Source organism: Agelaius phoeniceus, chromosome 7 (genome assembly GCF_051311805.1).
Source record: "Agelaius phoeniceus isolate bAgePho1 chromosome 7, bAgePho1.hap1, whole genome shotgun sequence".
NCBI lineage: Eukaryota > Metazoa > Chordata > Aves > Passeriformes > Icteridae > Agelaius > Agelaius phoeniceus.
Window position 1 is genome coordinate 11,635,514 of NC_135271.1, and position 23,543 is coordinate 11,659,056.

Sequence of the window (23,543 nt, forward strand, 5' to 3'; positions counted from 1 at the left end):
CCAAGTAGGAAAGATCTGCTGGGAGGCTTCATTCACAAAATGGGAGCTGGGAAGAACAAGAACCCTCTACTAACACTGGGATTTTCCCAAGAAACTTTGAATTTATTTCTTATTAAGTACCTTCAAGACTGCAGTGAACTTCCCCAAGCTCAGCAGTTGAGTCACATCATCAATTCATTTAAAAATCAAAGTTGCTTGATACAACCAGAAGTGACACTGCTGAATCTTTAATTCAACAGCTCTATCTATAGGCTAGTGGAAATAAAGGTACAAATAAGGGGTGTCAGGCAATACAGAGGGAACATTTCTGAAAGCAAGGAGACAGACTTGGAGCACCACCCACGTGGAACATTTACAGCCAGGAAACACAGACTTGCCTGCCTAAATCCCAGGGCTGGACTGGCATTACAGCCAGATCCTGCAGGGCTCCTCACAAAGCCCTTGCTGTAACATCTCAATGCATGGAGAGATTACTCTGGGTTATCACTTCAGACAAGTGACCTTTACAGCTTCATCTGGGCAGCCTGAGCAGAACCCAAACCACGAGCACGAGGTTAAACGATGACTGAAGTGAAGCCACTTCACAAACACCCCTCCAAACGAGACCTCCTGACCAAGTGACCCTGATGGCAAACACCAGTCCCTGCCTGCTCCAAAGCCCTTCCAGCTGCTCCTGCAACCCAACAGCTGCACTGCAGGTCTCTCTCTGCCTTGCTTCCCTTCTTGTTCCCAAAGGAAACCTCAACAAATAGCAAGGCAAACCATTAATGCTGCCTGTGATGATCAAAAAGAGCCTGCAGAAAGCTGCAGCGTGCTGTTTGCTTATTCTCTCGCTGGCATTCCCCGCCTGCTTTGCTTTGGAGCAACATTTGGTACTATTTTGTCAATAAAGCGCAAGTATTTGTCACACACTGTCATTATGTAGCAGCCTGAACCATCCAAACTCATCCAACACCCCTTTTTCAACTCCCATCAAGATAATAGCTTTATGCTGGATGCTTTTCATGAGCAAAATAGATGATAGGGTTCAATATAGTGACATTTCTTTCTCCTCACACATGAAAAAAGCCATTCTGTGGTTTTTGGCAGAAAGGGCCTCTCACTGTGTGTTTACTGCAGTTGCCATGGGGAAATCCCAACACCACTTATCAAAAGTAACACCAGCACATTAACAGTCTGCATTAATGATTTCTTGTTACATCCTAGGCAGCCCAAAGTGCAAAGGAATATTCAGGCATTTAAAACATTTGCTCTCTGCTTTCCAAACACCGATTCCCGAGGTTATGGCCATGCCAAAGAAAACCCCACACCTGCCATGGTTTTACACTCATTATAGTGACTGCAGAGTTGAACTTGGGCAATCAGTGCTCAACTACTGCTGGTCATCAGCTCTGTGGGATCAAAACTAGCTCTGCTCTGCAGCAGAGAGCCAAACTGCTCCTTCAAATACACCCAAGTGGTTCTTCAGTGGTGATCTAGGAATCCAAGACCTGGATGCAGCCCTGCTGATGATCTTACACTGCTCTGAAATTCTATTCTGTGAAATGGGAGTGATGGCAGGTTCTGGCTGCTTCACTAGAGGAAGGGTTCAGCATCTGGTACCAGTGATTTCATTTTACAGGGCAAAATGACCATTTACATCCAGTACAGAACTGCAGTCAGGTCATGCAGCAACTATGAGCAACTACAAACTTCCCACTGGTCTCAGGAAAAAGCTCATCTGCCACCTCACATACAGACTCCACCTCTGAAAAACCAGAAACTGCAGACTCACCAGGAGGAGCAGAGAGTTCCAGAGGAGCCCCATGCTCCTCAGAATCACAGAATCCTCTAGGTTGGAAAAGCCCTCCAGTGCCATTGAGTTGAACCTGTGCCTGATGCCCACCTTGTGCTCTTGAGTGCCACATCCAATTTTCCTTGGACACCTCCTGGAATGTGGACTCCAAACCTCCCTGGGCAGCCTCTGCCAATCCCTGAGCACCCTTTCCATGCAGAAATTCCTGCTGGTGTCCACCTTGAGCCTGCCCTGGCCCAGCCTGAGGCCGTTCCCCCTGCTCCTGTCCCTGTTCCCTGGAGCACACCCCGACCCCCCCCCTCCCTCCTGGCAGGGAATTCCAGAGAGGGAAAAGACCCCTCTGGATCCTCCTTTTCTCCAGGCTGAGCCCCTTCCCAGCTCCCTCAGCCCCTCCTGGGGCTCCATTCCCTTCCCTGGACATTCTCCAGTGTCCCCTCAGTGTCGGTGGGGATTGCCCCCAGGGCTGGACACGGCCCTGGCTGGAGGGGCCTCAGCAGGGCCAGCCCTGGGGACAATCCCTGCCCTGGGGGTGTCACACCATGGCTGGCACAGCCCAGGGGCCACTGGCCCACCTGGGCTCACTTTCAGCTCCAGGTCCTTTCCTTAAGGAACCTTTCCTGGCACCCTTCCCTGAGCCTGGGGGGCTGCAGGGACAGGACCTGGCACTTGGCTTCTCCTCACACTGAGCAACCTCGGGTTAAGGAATTAGGAGGAAAGGAAAAGGAATTTTGTGTTCTGAATGTTTCTTTTCCCTATGCAAGCTGTGCTGTGGTCATCTGCATGAGACCACACATGGTTACCTGGAGTGGTAAACAAGGAACAGGCAGATCTCTGGCAAAACAACAGAGCACTAATTCAATTTACAAGGCTCAGTTTGGGAGGGAATGGAGATGAATACCTGCACAACCCTTTGCAGAAATATTCACTGATCTGCCCCAACAAAGTTACCCATTACTGCCATAAGGTATTTAACTGCCAACTTTATGGGAGAGGCATTAAAATTCTACATTTCTTTTCAATTTTAAGAGAAAAACAAAGACCATGGCTGCTAGCAGCTGGCACATCCTTCAATATTGTGCACACATTAATCCATCTCATTCTCTAATTCAGCCAGTGACCTTAATACCAGTTCAGTTCTTAATCACCTGCCTCTATCAGTGCAGCTGGCATTCATTTTGCTTGACACAAGACCTACCCAATAAGTAATAAAATAAAAAAACTCTTAGACAATGCTTGAAAATGCTTGACCCCAACTACAATCCATTTATCTGCTGGGTTTTATTTTCATAACAGCCTCTAGACAACACTCACTAGAACTGAAACAGCTGAAAGAGTGCTGGAGGCTTTTACTTCATGAAATCAGGGACTCTCCAGTGCTGAAAAAGATTATGCTGATGCCAGCAGAGCCCCACAAACCTGCAGCTCCAGCCCAGGGAGGCACAGAGCACCAGTTCCAGTGCATTTGCATCCCCCTGCTCAATCCCATGTGCTCCAGGTCTGTGCCCAGCCATCCATGCACACAATGGGAATGCCAGCAGCACAGCAGAGCAGTGACCAGGGCAGCAAGGAGATGACACAGAACTAACAGGAATTATCTCAAGTGGAGCTTTGCAAGGAAGAGGCTGGAGGCTTCCAACAGAAATCACTCAGCAGCTTCCCCCTGCTTCCCACGACTCTAAGCTGCACAGAATTTGAGATAAGAGCTTAAAACTAACTCCTCTAAAACCTCAGGGGAAAAACCCTCAAAAGAGCAGTTTATTATATTACGATGATATTCTTTTTGATAGTCAACAATTTTGATACCCAAATCTGCTTAGTGTATCCCAAAGAGAGGTTATTCAAACAAACTTATCTCAGACCAAAAGCAGCAAGTGAGAACCACTGAAAAAGGAACTATTTTAACACCGCCCCCCATGCCCTCAGCCTCAGAGCCATCCTCCTCCTCTTCCTCCACAGCAGAGAGGGTTCCTCTCACCAGGAAAGAATAATGAAAACTTCAAGGAGAAAAAAAGTTTACATGAGGAATGACATTCCCCTTAAGGACTTCTTCTAAATGGTTTAAGGCAAAAATAACTCCTCTGGCTTGAAGTTTATGGGAGTTTCTCTTTCTGCCTCTGGGGATAGTGGTCATGCACATAGAAAACTTTTCTTCCTTCAAATAAATGGATCCCCTGTTTCCCCTTGCAAGAGTTTTGGGAATTGTTACTTGCATAGGATTTGAGGCCAACAATATCAGAGCAAATGGGGTTTGCAGGTAGGAAAGGAAAAGGCTTTTGAGTCTCAAGGGCTCTTTAGTGACAGCCTGAATAACTACTGAGACTCTAGACTGATCCCAGCCAAAAATCAACCTTTACTGACTCCACAGCTAAGTCAAACTCAGTAACATCAAAAACATGTAGATTTAAAAATTCTTGACTCTTCTGCTTAAAAACTTGTCCAAAACTATGTTACACCTGACTGTGGTAGGTAAAGTAAGGTATTTTTCAGGAAATATCATCCAAGCAGATATTGCAGTGCCCAGGTGAATATTTGAAGCTAAAAATGCCAACAAGCTACATTTCTTTAAACTTCTACTTTCTCTTAAAACCCTGGGCAGGCTTTTTGTTTCAAGTAAAAAAAATCAAATAACTCATTCACAGCAGCAAACACAGAGAATACCAAGGCCACAAGGGAAACAACGGTAAAATCATAAAATTACAGCCTGGTTTGGCTTGGGAAGGACCTTAAAGCCCATCTCATCCCACCCCCTGCCATGGGCAGGGACACCTTCCAGTAGCCCAGGCTGCTCCAAGCTCCATCCAGCCTGGCCTTGGGCACTGCCAGGGATCCAGGGGCAGCCACAGCTGCTCTGGGCACCCTGTGCCAGGGCCTGTCCACCCTCACAGCCAAGAATTTCCTCAAGTTTCTGGGAATAAAACCCACACTGAAATTGAGGTTCCACCTGGGTGTCTGCAGTTAGTCCAGAATCTGTGCACAGGACTTTCAGGAGCACACCAACTCCACATCAACTAAAAGAGGCAAGAAACAACTTCTGGCCAAATAGCAGCTTGTTCCAACCTTAAAATATGAAAATATATTTGGCATGCTAACTAGTAATAACTAATTAAATGTATTTCTTAACACACAGTAGGAGAAATTAAAGACAAATTAGTTCAAGTTCAGCTTTCTAGCAGCCACCAATGAGCAACAGCTGGAGCTGTACACAAGCTTTTTTCCCAAGCTGCAATTTTATGGAAAAAGGGAAGGAAATAGAGCACACCAGGCCTGCTAACCCATAACACAAGGCTGCCACACTGCTGCCTACTGCAGCCACACCACTGGGACTCGTTTTTTTGCACAAGGATTCATTGCCCCAGACAGATTTGGTGGTGGCACGCACAGAAGAACCTCTCTGGAACATCTCAGTGCTGTTTACCAAGAGTTTATTGATTAACTGAGGTCTCCTCCCAGGCTGGCAGGACTGTGCTCCCAGAACACGAGGAGAGCAGGAGCTGGAGGGTGCTGGCACAGGACAGGCACCAAGAGCCCAATGAAGTAATTCCCTGTTGTGGTTACCTTGAACTTTAACCAAGGTCAGCCCACAATTTCCGTCAAGATTATTCCAAGCCCACATGAATGCCGCCACATCAATAAAACCTTACAGTCCTCAGCTACCAGGTCGAAATATTTGGCTCTGCTCCTGATTCCTCAGACTCTGGGCACACTCCACTCGCAGCAGGAGCTCTGCATAGGGAAGGGGCTGGCAGCTGGTTATTGCTTTCCCCAAAATAAACCACCTGGGCCCAACTCCACACCATCCTCTGCCGTACCTGGGCCTTTAGGAAAGCTTAATCTAATTGAGAATTGTGTTTTTCAGAAAAGCAGCAACTCAGAGATCATTTGCCACCTGATAAGCACTTTGGTGCTCAAAGGGGACTGTAATTGCTGGTTAAATGTTTCATCACAGATACTTATTAAAGATCTGAAAGCACAGCTGGAAGAAAGCACTGGCTCACAATGAAGCTCCACAACCAGCATTTCTGGTTTGGCACGTCCCAGCCAGCGATACCAGGATGCTTGCAGGTCCTCACAGAAAGCAGCTCGTCAGCTCTTCCCTGCCACCCCGCAGCAAGGTACCTCCATCCCACAGCCAAGGTTCTTCTTCAAGTTTTTCTTGTATCTGAGGGATTCACAAACCCCCAGAACTCCCTATCTGATTTCCACCTAGACTAGAAACGTTCTGGCCAATTTGTACACAGCTATATAAAATGACTCAAATAATATAATAATTCAAAGAGTGTGGCTTCTGAGTCTGTCCTGTGTTTTTCAAAAATACCTAACTCAGTTCAAGCTCTTTTATTACAATGAATATTTAGGATTTATGAGACATTTGCACCAGTATTCACTCACTTCTCCAGCAGTGCCCATTTCTAACCAACACAACCCATCCTTCAGATTACAGAAGCCTTTCCAAAAGGAGAAAGTGTCAGTGCTGTGCAGCACTGGGCCACCCAGTGACCTATATACAGCAGCACTCCAGCTTCTATTCCATAATTAAACAAGCCACACTTGCCTCACTCATCTGTCCTAGAATGCACAGCCAATCACCCCAGAGAGGGATTTTTGGTTCAGGAGGACACACAGCCTGACCTGCACTCCGCACAGATGCACTACCATGTGCTTCAAAGCACGCTGTATCCATAGAATTAGGAATGGTGTGGACTGAAAGAGACCTTAAACATCATCTCATTCCATGTCCCTTGACATGGGCAGGGACACCTTCCAGTAGCCCAGGCTGCTCCAAGCTCCATCCAGCCTGGCCTTGGACACTTCCAGGGATCCAGGGGCAGCCAGAGCTTCTCTGTGTGTGCCTCAGCACCCTGATGTAGCCCAGTGCAGCATCTCCCTCTCCTCGCACCCAGCAGCCCCCTGACCCCACCGTCCATCCCCCAGCACCGACGCCAAGCACCCAGAGGCGACAAGCACGGGCACCTTTCTGGGGGGACCCGTTGATGCTCTCGGAGCTGGACTGCATCTCCACGGCGCCTCTCCTGAGGCTGCTGAAATAAGCCCTGGACCTGGAGAAGCTGCTGCGGGGGGAGCGCCCGTGGGGGCTGCCGAAGAGAGCGGCGGGCCCGTCCCTGCGGGCGAAGATGCCGCTGAAGAAGCGCAGCAGCCGGTGCTCGCTGCCGGCCGCGGGGCCCTCCCGGCCGAGGCGCTCCGAGAGCCGCTGCAGGTCGCTGTTATCCAGGGTCCGGTTCTTGCTCTTGCTGCGCTCCCAGCGCTCCAGCCGGGACAGCGGCTCGGCCTGGCTCAGCACCTCGCCCACGTCCAGCGTGTTGCGCTTCTCGGGGGGCTCGGCGGGCAGCGCGGCGGGCGGCGAGGGCGGCGGCGGCCCGGGCAGGCAGCCGGAGCTGCTGTGCCGCCGCACCCGGGCCGGCTCCGCAACGCCGCCGCCGCCGCTCCAATGCCTGAAGCTGAAGCTGCGCCGCAGCAGCCCCGAGTGCCGCCGCGGGCTGTGGCCCCGCTCCGCCGGGGCCGGCTCCTCCCCGGGCCCCCCGGCTTCGTCCTCCTCCTGCCCGGGCGGGGATGCGGCGGCGGCCGCGGCTGCTCCGGGTCCGGCGCTGCCCCGCGGCGCCCCGGGCGGGGGCGGCCCCGCTCTCCGGGGCACCTTGAGGCGGCCCAGCTCCAGCTGCCCCGTGCTCAGCGTCCGGAAGGTGCGCAAGCCGCAGGGGCTGGGCACCCTGTCCCGCTCCTCGCCTTCCTCCTCGCCCTCCTCCTCCTCCAGCAGCAGCAGCCCGGCCCTGGTGAGGCTGGAGGAGCCCGGCGGGCGGCTCCGCCCGCGCCGGGGCAGCTCGGGGCCGGCGCGGTCGCTCTCGGGCCCCAGCAGCTCCTTCTTCACCATGGTCACGGAGATGCGGTACACGGTCTTCCTCTGCGGGGTGCCCCGCTGCATCCTCTCGGGGGAGGAGGCGGCGGCCGGCGGCTCGCTGCTGTCCAGGAGGTACATGATGGCTCTGCCCTTCAGGCGGGCATCGGCGCCGAGATGGACGGACGGACGGACGGACGGATGGATGGATGGATGGACGGATGGAGAATCGCTGGAAACGCACAGCCACAATCCACTGCAACCCGGTTTAAAAAAATAATGAAATAAATAAATAGTAATTAAAAAAAAAATGCTCCGGTGTCACACCCCGCTCTGCGGCGGGGTCAGGCTGGGCTCCGGCCGCGCTCCCCGCCGGCGGCCGGCGTCCATGGCAGCGGCATCCCGGAGAGGCACCGAGGCACGGCTCACATCCACGGCACGGCACGCATCCTCCTCCCGCGGAGTCCCGCTCCGCTCCTCACGGCACGGCAGCCGCAGCAGCCGCTTCCCAGCTCATTGTTTACAGCGCGGCCGCACGGCTGCGGACCCGGCCGGGTTTCTCTCTGCCCTCTCGGCCGGGTAAATCCGATTAGCATCCGCGGCGGGTCCGGCGGGCGCGGGAAGGGCCGGCGGGAGCGGAGCCGGCGGTGCCGGAGCCCGGCGCACGCCCCGGGGCGGGCAGCGCGCAGCGGAGCGGCGGGGCCCGAGCGCGGCACCGGCAGCCGCTAAGAGACGGCGTGGATCCCGCCCGCCCGGAGCGGCGGCAGAGAGCGCCAGCATTCCCTCAGCAGGATCCTCTTGGGAAAGGGATGCACATCACACTTCCCTGCCAGCAGCACCAGGATTGCCTGGGCCAGCTCCTCTCGGGAACGGGATGCACATCACGCTTCCCTGCCAGCAGCACGAGCAAGGCAGAAGCACGGAATTGTCCTCTGCAGGTCAGCCAGTGCAAGCCCCTGGCCAGGCAGGGTTACCTAGAACATGCTTGTGTTCTCACAGGAGCACATCCAGGTGAGGCTGGAACGGCTCCAGAGAGGGAGACTCCTCAGCCTCCCCGAGCAGCCTGTTCCCATCCTCAATATACTGAAGTTATTCCTCGTGTTGGTGTGAGCAGCCTGTTCCCATCCTCAATATACTGAAGTTATTCCTTGTGTTGATGTGAGCAGCCTGTTCCCATCCTCAATATACTGAAGTTATTCCTCGTGTTGGTGTGAGCAGCCTGTTCCCATCCTCAATATACTGAAGTTATTCCTTGTGTTGATGTGAGCAGCCTGTTCCCATCCTCAATATACTGAAGTTCTCTCTTGTGTTAGTGTGAGCAGCCTGTTCCCATCCTCAATATACTGAAGTTATTCCTTGTGTTGATGTGAGCAGCCTGTTCCCATCCTCAATATACTGAAGTTATTCCTTGTGTTGATGTGAGCAGCCTGTTCCCATCCTCAATATACTGAAGTTCTCTCTTGTGTTAGTGTGAGCAGCCTGTTCCTATCTTCAATATACTGAAGTTATTCCTCGTGTTGGTGAGAGCAGCCTGTTCCTATCCTTAGTATACTGAAGTTCTCTCTTGTGTTAGTGTGAGCAGCCTGTTCCCATCCTCAATATACTGAAGTTATTCCTCGTGTTGGTGAGAGCAGCCTGTTTCTATCCTCAATATACTGAAGTTCTCTCTCGTGTTGGTGTGAAACTTCTCGTGGTTTATGGCCATTGCTCCTCATCCTGCAGGCTGGATGCCACTGCAAAGTCTGCCATCACCTTCCTTTTGGGATAATTATAGGCGTTAATGGGACCCAGGATTTATCCAGGCCCATAAAAGGGGCAAGGCGTGTGGTGCTCAGCTTGGACCACACTGTGAGCTCAGATCTTGGCTCATTCTGCATCCGAGACAACACTTCCTCCTCAAAAACAGTCAAAACGACCCAGAACCGATTTCTTTTTTTATCTGTGACCCTCCTTAATAAATGTTTGTTCACAGCAACGCTCTGCATGATTACCAAGCCCCATTACTAGAGTGGTTAGTCATGCAGAAACCCTTCCCAAGCAGCGGTTTCATCAGAACCTGGCTCTGGTGCACAGCTGGAGCAGGGCGTGTCACACACACCCCCTTTCACACCCACTTGCCAGTGCCTTTGCAGGGATGCTGAGGTCATTAACAACCAGTAAATGCCCACTCTTAGTCACTCGCAAACCAGGATGGCAGGAAAAAAAAAAAAGTTACACAACCTTAGGAAAAATGTTTTTAGGTTCCATGCCTTACATCCCATAAAAAGTCAGGCTTGAAAAAGCACCTGCAGCTGCCTTGCACCTCCCTCCCATGTCTACAATCAAAACATCCCTCACCAATGCCAGTGAGGGTCAAAAGCAATAAAAAGGAAGGAAAGCATTGCCACTTCCACCACTAAACCCCAAGAGCCACCTCTACGGGTATTAAATCCCCCAGGGATGGGGGCTCCACCACTGCCCGGGCAGCTGTGCCAGGGCCTGGCCTCCCTTTGAGTGAGGAACAGACCTGGAGGCACATCTGGGGAGGGTACAGCCCCAGCAGCAGCTCCAGGGGGAGGCTGGACTCTGACTCAGGAATCAGGGATGCTCTGCTCCCAGCCTCTACACACAGCCATTTATTGGGGACACTGCCATCCCACAACACACACTGCTACTGTGTTAACACAGAGAATTCCTGATTTAGCTCATTTCTCCGGGTATCAGTGTTGTCTTTAATGCTGACTAATTAACACTGATTATTCCTCTTAGCTCTGTTCACCATGGAATAGAGCAGCACCTGTATCTTTAGCAGACAAGGATTCAAGACCAGGGGCTTGGAGTAGCCTGCTCTAGTGGAAGGTGTCCCTTCCCTTGGCAGAGAGCTGGAACAAGGTGATATTTAATGCCCCTGGGATTCTAAGAGGTCTCCCTTGGCCAGCCCGAAAACAAATTTCCAGTCGCTTCTAAATGTTGTTTGCTGCCATAGAATGATGGCACATTTCTCCATTTCTCTGACACCCAAAATGCCACTTCCAACGGGTATTTCCAAAGGGAAAAAAAAAAAAAAAGAAAGGAAAGAGACAGGGGAAGGAAAGACCTGTTATAAAATATGAGCCTAAGAGTGAAAAATTGCATATCTTTTCCTCAAGATCCAGATCTTGAGGAAGATATGTAGATCCAGCAGAGCTGGAGCGTGCCGGGCTGCCGGGGCTGATCCCGGCTCCGGCTCCAGGCCGCGCTTTGCAGCGCGCCGCGCGGGCAGCGCAGCCTCCTCACCCGGAGCGGGATCAACCATTTTTCATCCTCCCGGCGTGACAGACCCCTCCAGAGGAACCACTTTAGGCGCACACAAATAGCCGGCACATTCCTGCAGCCCTCTCCGGAGCATCCCGCACCCCCCTGCTCCCCGCATCCCGCTCCGCTCGCACCGGGGCGGGAACGCCGACATCCATCATCCCTGGGGATGCTGCTGCAGCAGCTCTTCCTACGGGCACTAAGTGGTACTCCAAGGTTGCTCTGCTGCTACTCATCACAACTTACCACCGTGCAACTTCTTGTAAGGCTTCCTGTAAACAGGACGGGCTGTTTTGCAGCCGCTGGTGCAAAGCCCACCATCACCTGGTGGTCCTACCATCCCCCTTCACCGCGGCCAGACCAACTACAGGAATCTGCTTTAACAGCGGGTTATCTCAGAGCAGGGAGCTCATTCACGGGGCAAGGGATGTCATGTAGAATATTCCGGACGAGCCCCAAGCTGCCCCAGCCGGGGGATGCTGTCCCGAGCCGGGGGGTGCTGTACAGAGCCGGGGGATGCTGTACGGAGCCGGGGCATGCTGTACAGAGCCGGGGGATGCTGTACAGAGCCTGGGGATGCTGTCCCGAGCCAGGGGATGCTGTCCCGAGCCGGGGGATGCTGTCCCGAGCCAGGGGATGCTGTACAGAGCCAGGGGATGCTGTCCCGAGTGCAGCACCCCGAGCCCGGCCCCCGCCGCTCGTCCGGGCCCGCAATCAGCACAGATCCGCTCCCAGAACGGGAGAAGTCCCTCAGGCCCCGGGACAGGAGCAGCCAGGAGGCACGGCAGCCAAGCCAAACAAGGCCTTTGGCTCACAGCCTGCGCCGTGTGTCCTGAAGGGCCCTCGGCAGCCGCTCCCGCTCACCTTTCATCATTGCACGGGTGCGCGGGAGCAGAGCAGGACGCACGGGCTCCACAAACACCGAGCTCTGCAGGGTGCCAGCCTCTCCGGGGGCTGGGGCACAGGGGGTTACGCCCTCCATTCATCCCACAGCGTTCCAGCACTGCAAACTGCTCCCTGACCCTCTGCCAAGATCACAGAAAACCCCCAGAGGACTGCTTGGCAAGGTCCTGCTGTCCCTCCAGTGCGGTCACACTGGAAAGTAGAACCATGGAAACCCTCCATGCCATGCAGCCAGGAAAAGGCACCTCTGCCATCTCCCACGCAGGATAAGCTCTCCACCAGAATTTGGAGTTTCACAGTTCTCAGCAATGAGAATTTCTTTTCAATCAGTGAAACACAGGTGTCTCAAACACATCCTCAGAAAGCCTCAAGCAAATCTGGTGTGCTCAGAGTGAGTGCAGAGGGAGCTCTCTGAACACTCCATCCACTGATGCCCAGCCCGGGTGATGTTCTGGAGCTGAGTTTCACATCCCCAGCACTCACTGCCTGCTCTCCATCAACAACTGCAGAGATGACCCTGCTGGCAGGAGGAGCATTCCTGCTCTCCAACAGCTGCACAGCAAGGTCACTGTGAGCAGCAAACACTGCTGCTACTGACTTTATAAAGCCAACACTTCTTGTGTCCCTCCAAGTGATGCAAAATAGGTGTTGCATTTTCTCTTTTCCCAAGAGCTCTTTGCAAAAATAATTATAATCATCATTCTTTGATTCCTTGTTCTTAATTCCTTACAGGTGTTTCACATTCTGCCAGCAGATCTAACACAATCTGCCAATTTACAAATGTAAAAGCCCAGACACAGAGAAAGAGCAGTTGGACTTGCTGATCTGAAATGTCTTTTCCAACCTGAACAATTCTGGGATTCTGTAAAATGCCTCATATAAACCAGCAGCATCTCAGAATGAACATTTCCATGCTGAGACAGACTGGACAGGTTTGTCAAAGCCTTCACACAAGTCCTGTGAAGCTGCTTGTTTGCATGCCCATGTTTTGGATTTTATTGGACACTTCACTGCCTTGTCTTTTTTTTTCTTTGGTAAGAAAAGCAGCCCTAAATGTTACCATTTTTTTGCAGACTGCAGGTTCAACTATAGTGTCACAGACATGTTTTATGAAAAATCCTTTCCTTAGGATTTTTTTCTCCTGAGGAGCTGAGAGGCCTCAGGAACAAAATGTAAACACTGATTATCTGCTGCTGTGGAATGCAACAGGTGGATCTGGGATTGGTCTCATGTGGTTGTTTCTAATTAATGGCCAGTCACAGTCCAGCTGTCCAGACTGTCTCAGTCAGTCACAAGATTTTATTATCATTCTTTTTCTATTCTTAGCCAGCCTTCTGATGAAACCCTTTCTTCTATTCTTTTAGTATAGTTTTAATGTAATATATATCATAAAATAATAAATCAAGCCTTCTGAAACATGGAGTCAACATTCTCATCTCTTCCCTCATCCTATAACCCCTGCAAACACCATCACACTACAGAACACTCCAAGTAGTGGTTCCTTTGACAAATTGATTGTGGAAGGCAAAATTGGGTCACCTGAGCAATTCTGAGGAGCAATTTGGCCAGGATTCCCCGTTTGTCTCCCGGAGAGGCGGCGCTGCAGCCGCTGTTTGTCAGCACGGATCAGTGCCCACGCAGCACACAGGAGAAGGCATCTGGACCAGAACAACATTGTGCTGCAGGGGAGCAGCAGCACAGAGCCCAGGCTCAGGGGCTCTACATTAGGGCACTGAGCTGTGCTCTCCTGTCACTCTGCACTTGTCCATTAAACGGGCCTGAGGTCACTGCAGGCAATGCTCTGCTCACGTGAAGAACAGAGACATCTCACAACAAAGCAGAGAGCAGGGGCTGCCAGCACAAAGGCAGCACTTGGCACCAATAATGATCCTACTGCCAGCACAAGGAAAGCACATTCCTGCCCTAAAAACACTTCATGCTGAGCAGGAAAGGGAGTAAGGAGCATGGGTGTTGAGTTTGTGAGGTCCCCAGGACAAGGTGAGGAATCTGACTCCATGTTCTCAGAAGGCTTATATTATATTATATTATATTATATTATATTATATTATATTATATATCATATCATATCATATCATATCATATATTATATCATATCATATATCATATTTATTATGTTATACTAAAACTATACTAAAGAATACAGAAAGGACACTGACAGAAGGCTTAACAAGAATGAATACTAAAAACTCGTGTCTGACTCCTCAGAGCCTCAACACAGCTGGACCATGATTGGCCATTAAATTAAAACAATTCACATGGAACCAATCAAGCATTCACCTGTTGGTCAACAATGTCCAAGCCACATTCCAAAGCAGCAAACACAGGAGCAGCAATCAGATAATTGTTGTTTCCATTCCTCTCTGAGGCTTCTCAGCTTCCCAGGAGAAAATCCTGGCAAAGGGATTTTTCAGAAAATGTGACAGTGACACGTGGGATGCACAGTAAAAATGCACATCAATCGTTTGTCTCACCAGGAAAGAGGTAAAATGTTTGGCATTGCTTCTCCTGGAAGACCATGCCTTATTGCCAGGGACATTCCACCACATGGGATAATAAAAGTCACAACAATTTTCATTTTCATGTCTCAGCGTGGATGATGGTGCTTCCTTTCACATCAATTATGCCTCTTATGTACTTCATAGTCTAAAAGGCTCTTGCTTCATAAGACTACATTATTTTATAAATAGAATAATGAAATACCTTTGACTCACATTCATTCATTAAAGATGAGGGTAGGGATCACTCATCTTTATGTGAAATGGAGAAAAATGAAGCTAAGTCAGTTATGATTTTTTTAAACCACGACACATGCTAGCATTATTTTTTTTTTAATTATCTTCAAGCAAATTCCATAAAATTTCTGATGTCCAGGCATAGCAGGTTTGATCCCTGCAATTTACTTAAAAGAGCAGAATAAACCCCCCTTTTTTAAAGGGAAAGAGTACAAAACCTCTTGAATTCTTCTGCATGACTGAGATCATCCTTTTGATTTCTGCCCCCAAGCTGATGGAGCTGTTAAAATTAATATATTGTGCCCATCCATCAGCTTAAAACCAAAACAACACACCTGACTGCAGCTGGATTTTCACTGAATAAACCAGGGTAGTCCTCACTTATCTTCTCACTGAACAAAGAGGCATCCAGAGAATTAAGTGTGAGATTCACTTGCCCATTTTAAATAAAGGGTTTTTTACATCACATCACCTGACAGAGGAGTTGTATCCTCTGTTGTATTTAACTGAAGCAGCAAAAATAAAACAGGAAAAATGAAAGAGGTCATAGAAGCTACACACTAATACTTCAAGCTTAGACACTAAAGCTTGTTGTCCTGATAGCTACATTGTTGAATTATAGACACAAAAGTTGATTTCCACTTCTATAAACTTGGTTTATCATTCTGCCATTCCCCAAGGCCTTGGGGATGGAGCAGCCAATGCTAAAGCCACTCCCACAGGGCATCCCAAGACTCTGCTTCCACTTCAATCCCAGCTGCCAGCACAGATCTGCTTTTATTCACAGAGGTGACCATAGAAATGAGAATTCTGTGACTTTAATTTGCTTCTAAGCAGGCTGCCAGTGCCAGCCAGGAGCCCTGCTTGCTGCTCCTTTCATCTCCTGAGCCAGCAGACAGACAGACAGACAGCCAGCAGGGCAGCTCGGCCATCCCAGGGATGCTGGGGAAAGCATCAGCTGATCCAGCTCCAAAGGGCTGCTCCTGTCACCTGCCTGCCCTCCCAGGTGCTGGCAGGCAAAGCTGCCAAGAATAAACTGTAAGAAAACTCATCTTCCTGCACAGCCAGCCTTCCCTGAGGGGGCTGCTGACAGCCCAGGTTTGTGCACACCGCTGCTTTGGGATCTCACTTTAAATACAGGTATTATTAACAGATAATGCATTCATGAAAAGCCATGTTTGTCTCCACAAGAAACACTGCAAATCTCAAATCTCTTACCTCATTTTGGATCTCAGGCCTTTCTTTTAGAAGGAAAATGCTTTTTAACTCAGGCTATCATACATTTCCTTTAATCCCCTCCCTGGCACAGTAAAATATTGTGACAGGCAGCATCAGCTGTAACTCAGGACTGCACCTTTTGCTTATTACTTGTGGTATTTCAGTACCTCTCACAAACAGGAGGATTTCCAGATGCCTGCCAGCTACTCAGTGCTCCTCATTTTTTTAGGCAGGTTGTTTTTCACCTCAAATCACCCAGACACTCAAACTGCACTGCAGCAAGGCAAAGAGAACTCAAGAAAGCACTTTTGGCTAAATTTCAGCTCCCAACTAATGGAAGCAGGTGAACTTGTCACTACCAAGGATCTGGTGAGCACTCAGGCACAGGATGATCTGACAAAGCCTGGGCAGGCTCTGAAGGGCCATGAAGACAGAGGGCTGTGTGTTTATGGAAAAGGATTATTCCAGAAGCACAGGCTTGGATCCATCAGTGGTGTTGTGAGGTTTTCAGGACAAGGTGAGAGATGAGAATTTGACTTTATGTTTTTAGAAGGCTGATTTATTATTTTATGATATTATATTAAAAGAAATTATATACTAAAACTATACTAAAGAGAGACATCAGAAGGTTATAAAAGAATGAATAATAAAAACTCATTACTGACTCAGTCCAACACAGCTGGCTGTGATTGGCTATTAATTAAAAACAATTCATATGTTTAGATAAGCAACCTGCAGACTACATTCTAGAGGAGTCAAACATGGAGAAGCTGAGGCTTCTCATCTTCCCAGGAGAAGAAATCCTGGCAAAGGGATTTTTTAGGAAATATTAAGGTGACATGCATGAGTGTAAGGAAGAGGGAGGATGTACTGTGACACTGCTCCTGCCACAGCCTGAGCAGTGCCACTCTTTGGGAGCCTGGTTATTCAACTGCTGCCACTACCCAGCACTTCCCTGCAAAGCCAAGTGGCACAGCACACAGCACAGACTGACTCTGGATTTTTTAACTGCAGGCAAGAAAATGAAGCAAGGAGCAGGAATGGGATGGGGAGGGAGGTCTGGGCTCATCTACAAGGAGATGGCAGAAGGACTCTCAGCTATGATGTTCCATTCTGGATACAGACATTCCACAGGCTCAGACTGGACCTACCTCAGGGAACAGAGGCTTGGGGTGCACTCACAACTTCACACTCCCTTTTACAACCTCAGAAATTGACTGTGGCTTTCCCCACAGGTTTCAGGGAGATCTGAGGGCACACGAAGGGGGCTTAGAACAAGGCTGCAGAGCAACATTTCACAAGGGTTGGTAGGACAGGACAAGGGGGAATGCCTTTAAACAAAAGGAGGGCAAGGATGGATGGGATATTGGGAAGGAATTGTTCCTGTCAGGGTGGGCAGGCCCTGGCACAGGATGCCCAGAGAAGCTGTGGCTGCCCCTGGATCCCTGGAAGTCTCAAAGGCCAGGTTGGATGGGGTTTGGAGCAGCCTGGGATAGAGGGATGTGGGCCTTCCATGGCCTCTGAGGTCCTTCCAACCCAAACCACCCTGTGGTTGTACAGCACCACTCCTCTGTCTCTGCAGGGTATTTTGTGGGTACACAGCTTTGTGTGGGTTACACAACCATGGCCTTGTGGCTGAGGACAGAGCAGATGGGAGCTGCTGCCAGCCTTGGCCCTGCAGGTGCTGCCCTCAGTGAAGCCACCCCACTGTTATGCAAGGCCTGCATTGAGAGCCTGCTCGATGCCTTTCTGCCACTGAACACACCATGACGTCTGTAAAAGCTTCCAACAATCACCCAAACTCTTTAAAAAGCTTCTCTCTTTATAAACCAAGTACAGCAGCAAAGAAAATGTGATGTCAAATCAGCTTGAGTGGCTGTGTTTTCAAGCCAGCCTCGAGCTAAGAAGCCAAAAAGGTTCTAAAAACACAAAGAGAGTGGGTCTGGGTAAGGCACTTTTGTGCAAAGCATGCACTGACCCAAGGGGCACTGAAGGACACAGACAGGCTGCTAAAATGAACCATGCAAAGCAGCAAAGCCAAACAGGTTCAACTCCTGCACAGCTTCCTCGAGTCTGTCCCAGCCCAGCAGCCACACCTGCACACCTCCTTGGGAATGGAGGGACCACTGGGCAGGGGGAAGAGAAGGGGAGGCTCCATTTAGACCAGAGATTATCCTTAGGAGGATAATTGGGGTGTACAAGCAAACTCAGGAGGTGCAATGTGAGAGAGCAGCCAGGGAAGCTGCTCTGGAGGGGCTGGGCTGCTTCCCTCCAGCTTTGCAGGAATGTTCAACAGTGGCAGGAGGCAGAGATCCAAAACACCAGCCTGGATCAGCTGGGAAATGCTATTTAACAGCAGCACTGCAGTGCTTCCAACAGATTTGGAATTGTAAAATCAGAGTGGTTTGGGTTGGGAGGGACCTCAAAGCTCATCCCATTCCACCCCCTGCCATTCCAGGGACACTTCCCACCATCCCATGTTGCTCCAAGCCCTGTCCAGCCTGGCCTTGGGCACTGCCAGGGATCCAGGGGCAGCCACAGCTACCTTGACACCCTGTGTCCCACCCTCCCAAAGAGTAATTCCTTCTGTTTGCCAAATTTCTAGATGTTCAGCCTGTCTCTAATCAATAGACAAAGATACCACTTGAACAAAAGATCAAAATCTGAAGAACAGCATTTCCCATCGACGATGTACATTTCTTAGCAATAATTTCTAATATATAGATTTGCCTCAATGCACTACAACACACATTCCCCCTTCACATCTCACATCCCACGTTGTACATCCCATTTCAATGGACAATCTGCCTGTTATCTGCAGACCCAGCATTAGTTCTAATGCAGAAAACTCATCCTTTAGCACTTCAGAAGATCTGCCTGAAACAGAAGCACTCATTAAGGCAGAGACCAGCAGGAAACACAGCTCTATATGAATTTTGATTAGACTGGCTCTGAAAGGAGAAGCTAATTCCTGAAGCCAGCCCTTTCACCATGCACAGGGCTATAAAATGTGCCATTTCCTCCTGGTCCTCCACTTCTGCTCCTGCCCTCCCCCCTGTTATTCCAATGGTTTCCATGCCATTTCATTAGCAGGATAAAAAAAAAATTAACATAATTTTCTAACATGCCAAAAAAAAAAAATTAAAAAAAGGGTGGGGGGTGGGGAGGGGGCTGGAAAATTCACTTCCTTGCTTTTGCTGTTTTAGCTCCAAAGCTAAGCAAGCCCAGCTGCTCAGGAAATACCATTGGAATGAACACATTATTGAACATGGAAGAATCAATCGAGATTGCTGTCAAAAATTTCACATGCTGCAAGCAGGCCAGCAATCAAAGGCCCTTACGAAATACTTCTCAGCCATGTTGAACAACTTCATCTTTCAAAACTCAGGCACATGATCAAAATTACTTCCAAAAGAAAAGGAAAAAAAAATAGAAATCACAGAAAAAAATACCTGAATTAGAGGAATTTCACCAGGAAGCCAGGAGCTATTATTTGTTATTAACACCTGACACAACATGACTGTTCTCTAGGTATTGCATTTATTCCAGTGATTTATTCAAATGAAGAGGGGGGGGAAAAGAAGTTGTAGCTCAAGATTCCTTCTTTCCAAACAGCAAAGCCTGCTCATTTTGTGACTGATTTCATCCTGGATTCTTTTCACTGACACATTTGCTGACAACACACAAAGAACATTGACTCTTTTTAAGGACAACCTCAGCCTGTTTTGCTGTGAATACTTGAACCCCACAGAGGTTTCTCCTCATCAGCTGACACTGATGAACACTTTGACCATGCCAGAGTTGCTCAGGGCTCTCCTACAGCCACAAGGAGGAAATGTCAGAACTTGGAGCAACCTGGGATAGTGGAAGGTGTCCCTGCCCATGGCAAGGGGTGGAACTGGGTGAGCTTTGAAGTCCCATCCAACTCAAACCATTCTGGGGTTTTATACCAGGTTTCACATGTCCTGGTGCAACAGATTGGTTTGTTTATGGTTTTTTTTCCCTGCATTTCCATAATGCTGTGCCACTCTGAAGTAAGTATCTGCAGCAAGTCTGCTCTTCCTTGCATCAACAGATGGAATGTAGCTGCCTGTTCAGCTCCTTTTCCAAGCAAATCATTTGGATTCTTCCTTATTTCCTTTAAAGAACCTTTGGTGGCCTTCATCATGTGACAGTTCAGAACTTGCAGCATACAGGAGGACACTGTGAACTGAGGCTGTCCCTGCAAATTCTATATTCCTCCATCACTAAGTTGAAATAAGCAATTTTTGCTGGTTTTTTCTTATTTTTTCTCTTAACTGTGTTGACCATAATCATCTCATGGAATTTAGCTCTGAGATATCCCATTTGACAGTATCTGAAGCTCTTAATTTCTTTAGTATCTGCTCTCATGTGTCTTTAGTTACTGAAATGTTCCCAAAAAGAGGCCACTTCATTCAAAAACCCTGTACCTCTACAGGAAAGAGAAAACGAAAAATGAACAACCAACCCTCAGGGTACAGTGTAAATAAAACAGAAGAACACCCTCAAGAACCTCTTCTTTTCCCTCCTCACCCCAACATCCCCAAGATACAAAGAAGCTACAACCTTCATCATTCTGTGACTCCACCATGAACAGAAAAACATATTAATAACCACTATTATCCATTTCTGGCACCTCAAAACACTGCCCCCAATGTGTATTTGAAGCCTGGCTCAAATAAATTGCTGCACGAGGATGATGCTCTGCATCCTTCTGTTTATACCCCAGACAGGGGGGTTGAGTACATTTCTTATAAAAGCAAATAATTACAGAAAACTTAAGCCCCCTGCTGCTCCTAATTTGAACTGTTCTTTCAGCTCCAAGCCACAGCAATTGCTAATGGTCTGGATTACTTAGCAGAAATTAAGTTTTGTCTTAGAATCTCTCAAATTAATGACTTCAGCGTGGAATAAGCTTTGTGAACAAGAGTCCTGAGGATCCTGGCAAACACAAGAAAATAAAGAGAACACAGGTTTTGAAGCTGAAGACTAAAAGGCTGCTTTAAAATTAAGATTATTTACAACACATGAAAGCTGAGCAGATAATGTATTTGCCTTCCTGAGTGGAGAGAATGCATGCACTATATCAAAAATTCATTCAAGAATTCAAGTCTTGTCCACCTTGAAGAACAATGAATGTCTTTATTTTCTCCTCCCTTCTTATCAGGAATGGATTTTCAAGTATGCTCCTTCAACTTTTATTATGGCTTTTATGTACAAGTTAAATAGTTTGCTCTTGGCACAAGTGAAACTAAATACTGACAGTTATTGACTGTAAAAGGAAATTCTTAATTGGATGAATTACACCCTCTTGATTCTAACAACAATTCTGTAGAAATGTTAAATCACACACAATTGCTGGCACCATGATTCCCTTTTTTTATTATACAGCTCAAGTTCCCAGAATTATACCTTACTGCAGTGAAAGAAGTATATTAATTGAGTAAATTCATATGAAGATTTCTTTTATTATATGAAGATTTAGGCACTTTTAAGGTGTTTGGTACTTCAATTAACTTGCAACATTATGAATTGTACAATCAGAACGCTCTTGAATAATGTTTAATTAGGACCCAAATGTCACAACAAAGGTTATCAGAGGTGTATTTAAAAGCATGTTTTACCTGGGAAAAGCTCATCTTGATTCAAGCTGTGAAGTGATTTGAAATTCAGTGAACTGGGGGAATTATTATTAAAGTAGAAGGCACAGATCTTCTGAAGAAATACTGAATCCCAGAACACAGAGCTTGCTGAGCAATTAACATAAATCATTCTGACCTGTGCCTTTCCCTTGTTCACTGAAATTGGGATGCTCACAGCACAAGGAATATCCACAGGAGAGAAAGGCTGAGTATTTGTTGTTCCACCCAACGAGCACCTCAAGGAGAAAACTGCCAGGTGAAGAGTTCCAGCTGGAGCTGGGATTTTTCACAAGTTAAAACAATCCAGGTTTTATGCAGTAATAAGACACCTAACTGAATGATGTCCTTCTGTCCAAGAGGAAGGAGTGAGGCCACAGATGGCTGCCAACTGCACCTTGGTAAGAAGCACTTGAGTGCAAAATTCTTTACCCACCTTACATCTTCTCTGCCTTTCTTCACCAGGCAAGAAAGTGAAGTAAACCTGTCCTTGCAATTAAAATCATTATGTGACCACGAGAGGGTGAGAACCCCAAGAGGAACTGACTGATCCAAAATTTGGATTTTACCCCCAGGTTGGTGACTGCAGTTCCTCTGACTGAAGACTGTCACTGTCACATTTTCTGGAAAAATCCCTTTGCCAGGATTTCTTTTCCTGGGAAGCTGAGAAGCCTCAGAGAAAAAGGAAAACAATATTACCTTATTTGCTTCTCCTGTGTTTTGCTGCTTTGGAATGTGGTTTGGAGATTGTTTATCCAACAAGTGATTGTTTGATTGGTTTAATGTGAATTGTTTTTACTTAATGACCAATCACTGTCAGGCTGTGCCAGGACTCTAGAGAGAGTCACAAGTTTTTCCTTATTATCTTGTTAAGCCTTCTGTCTGTATCCTTTCTGTATTCTTTAGTATAGTTTTACTATAGCATTCTTTGATAGAATATAGATCATAAAATAATAAATCAGCCTTCTAAGAACATGGAGTCAGATTCATCATTTCCTGCCTGCCACGGGGGACCTTGAAAATACCACAGGAGACCACCCAAACCTCTGAAGGGCCCCAAAGGACACAAAACCAGTGAGTGAATCATCAGGATTCACCAAAGCACAGGGCAGTGCAAAGCCTGGCCTCAGAAATCACACAGTGACAAATCTCTGGCCCTTCAGCCAGCCAGCATGAGGGAATTTTGGGAAAACAGGCTGCAGCTTCTGCACTGAATTTTACCCAATCTGGCAGGTCCCAGTTGCAAACAACCTCAGCAGATTTTGAAGGCACAGCATTGAGTTAGATGTGCTGGGTTAGATGTGCTGGCTTGGAGCCACAGGTGGAGCTGAGGCTCTGCTGTCACCCTGTCCCTGTCACCCTCCACCAGGCAGAGGTGGCTTTTCCTGGAGCTCCTGGGAACCTGGGGAAGACAAGGCTGGACAACCAGCAGCAATCTTTGTGTGTTTGCCTCCAGCTACTGTCCCCAGAGATCAGGATCACCTTCAAAGCAGTCAGGAAACACACCCAGACAGGTACCTTGGCAATCATTTATTGCCAAAGCTACAGCTCAGCCCTTTCCTGGGCCAGCTGGAGCTGATGTGGGAATCCAGGACTCCTGGACAACTCATCAATAGGATTGAGCAGAAGCCATTTATTGTTCACCTTACACACATATTTATTTCTAGCTTCTACCAACTGCTAAGTACTCACTTCTTGGTTGGTGCCTTTGTCTTGTTCACCCCTTTTCTGCCTGCATTTCTCAGAGTGTGTGATTGGTTACATTCTAGCTGTTTCCCAGTCCTCTGTTATTTACTTCTTGCTGTCTTGGTATTCAGTTTCTCAGCCTCTTCTTCCTTAATTTAGCACAATTTCTGTTTCAGAAGTCTGGGTGAGTTCTGAGGCTTTGCTAACACACTTAGCAGCAGGCTGGCTGGTGCACACAATGGCCTAACCCTGCAAATACATTGCAACAACCTCATGTGGGTTTCACTCCTCTCCAGCCTCAGTTTCCATGGATATCTCTGCTTACACACAGGAGGGGAAGCCACAGCACAGAAATCTACCTGAAACACTTACAAAACCCCAGAGCTGGGTGTTTTACATGCTCCTAT

The 23,543-nt window shown here is 48.4% G+C and overlaps 1 protein-coding gene across 13 annotated transcripts in view; it reads right to left on the reverse strand.

The window, feature by feature from the left end:
- The window catches only part of AGAP1 (ArfGAP with GTPase domain, ankyrin repeat and PH domain 1), a 325,885-nt gene that overhangs the window by 249,596 nt on the left and 52,746 nt on the right, over positions 1-23,543 (reverse strand). For 2 of the 13 annotated variants that reach the window (XM_077180973.1, XM_077180977.1), the window contains exon 1: positions 6,767-8,302. The exons of 4 other annotated variants lie outside the window; for them this stretch is intronic. In XM_077180973.1, coding sequence (XP_077037088.1) covers positions 6,767-7,784 — 1,018 coding nt within the window. In that variant the 5' untranslated portion in view covers positions 7,785-8,302. Of the gene's footprint in view, positions 1-6,766; positions 8,304-23,543 lie in introns of those variants that run through there. 7 more of the 13 variants (XM_077180970.1, XM_077180969.1, XM_077180972.1 and 4 more) reach the window with 5 other exon arrangements.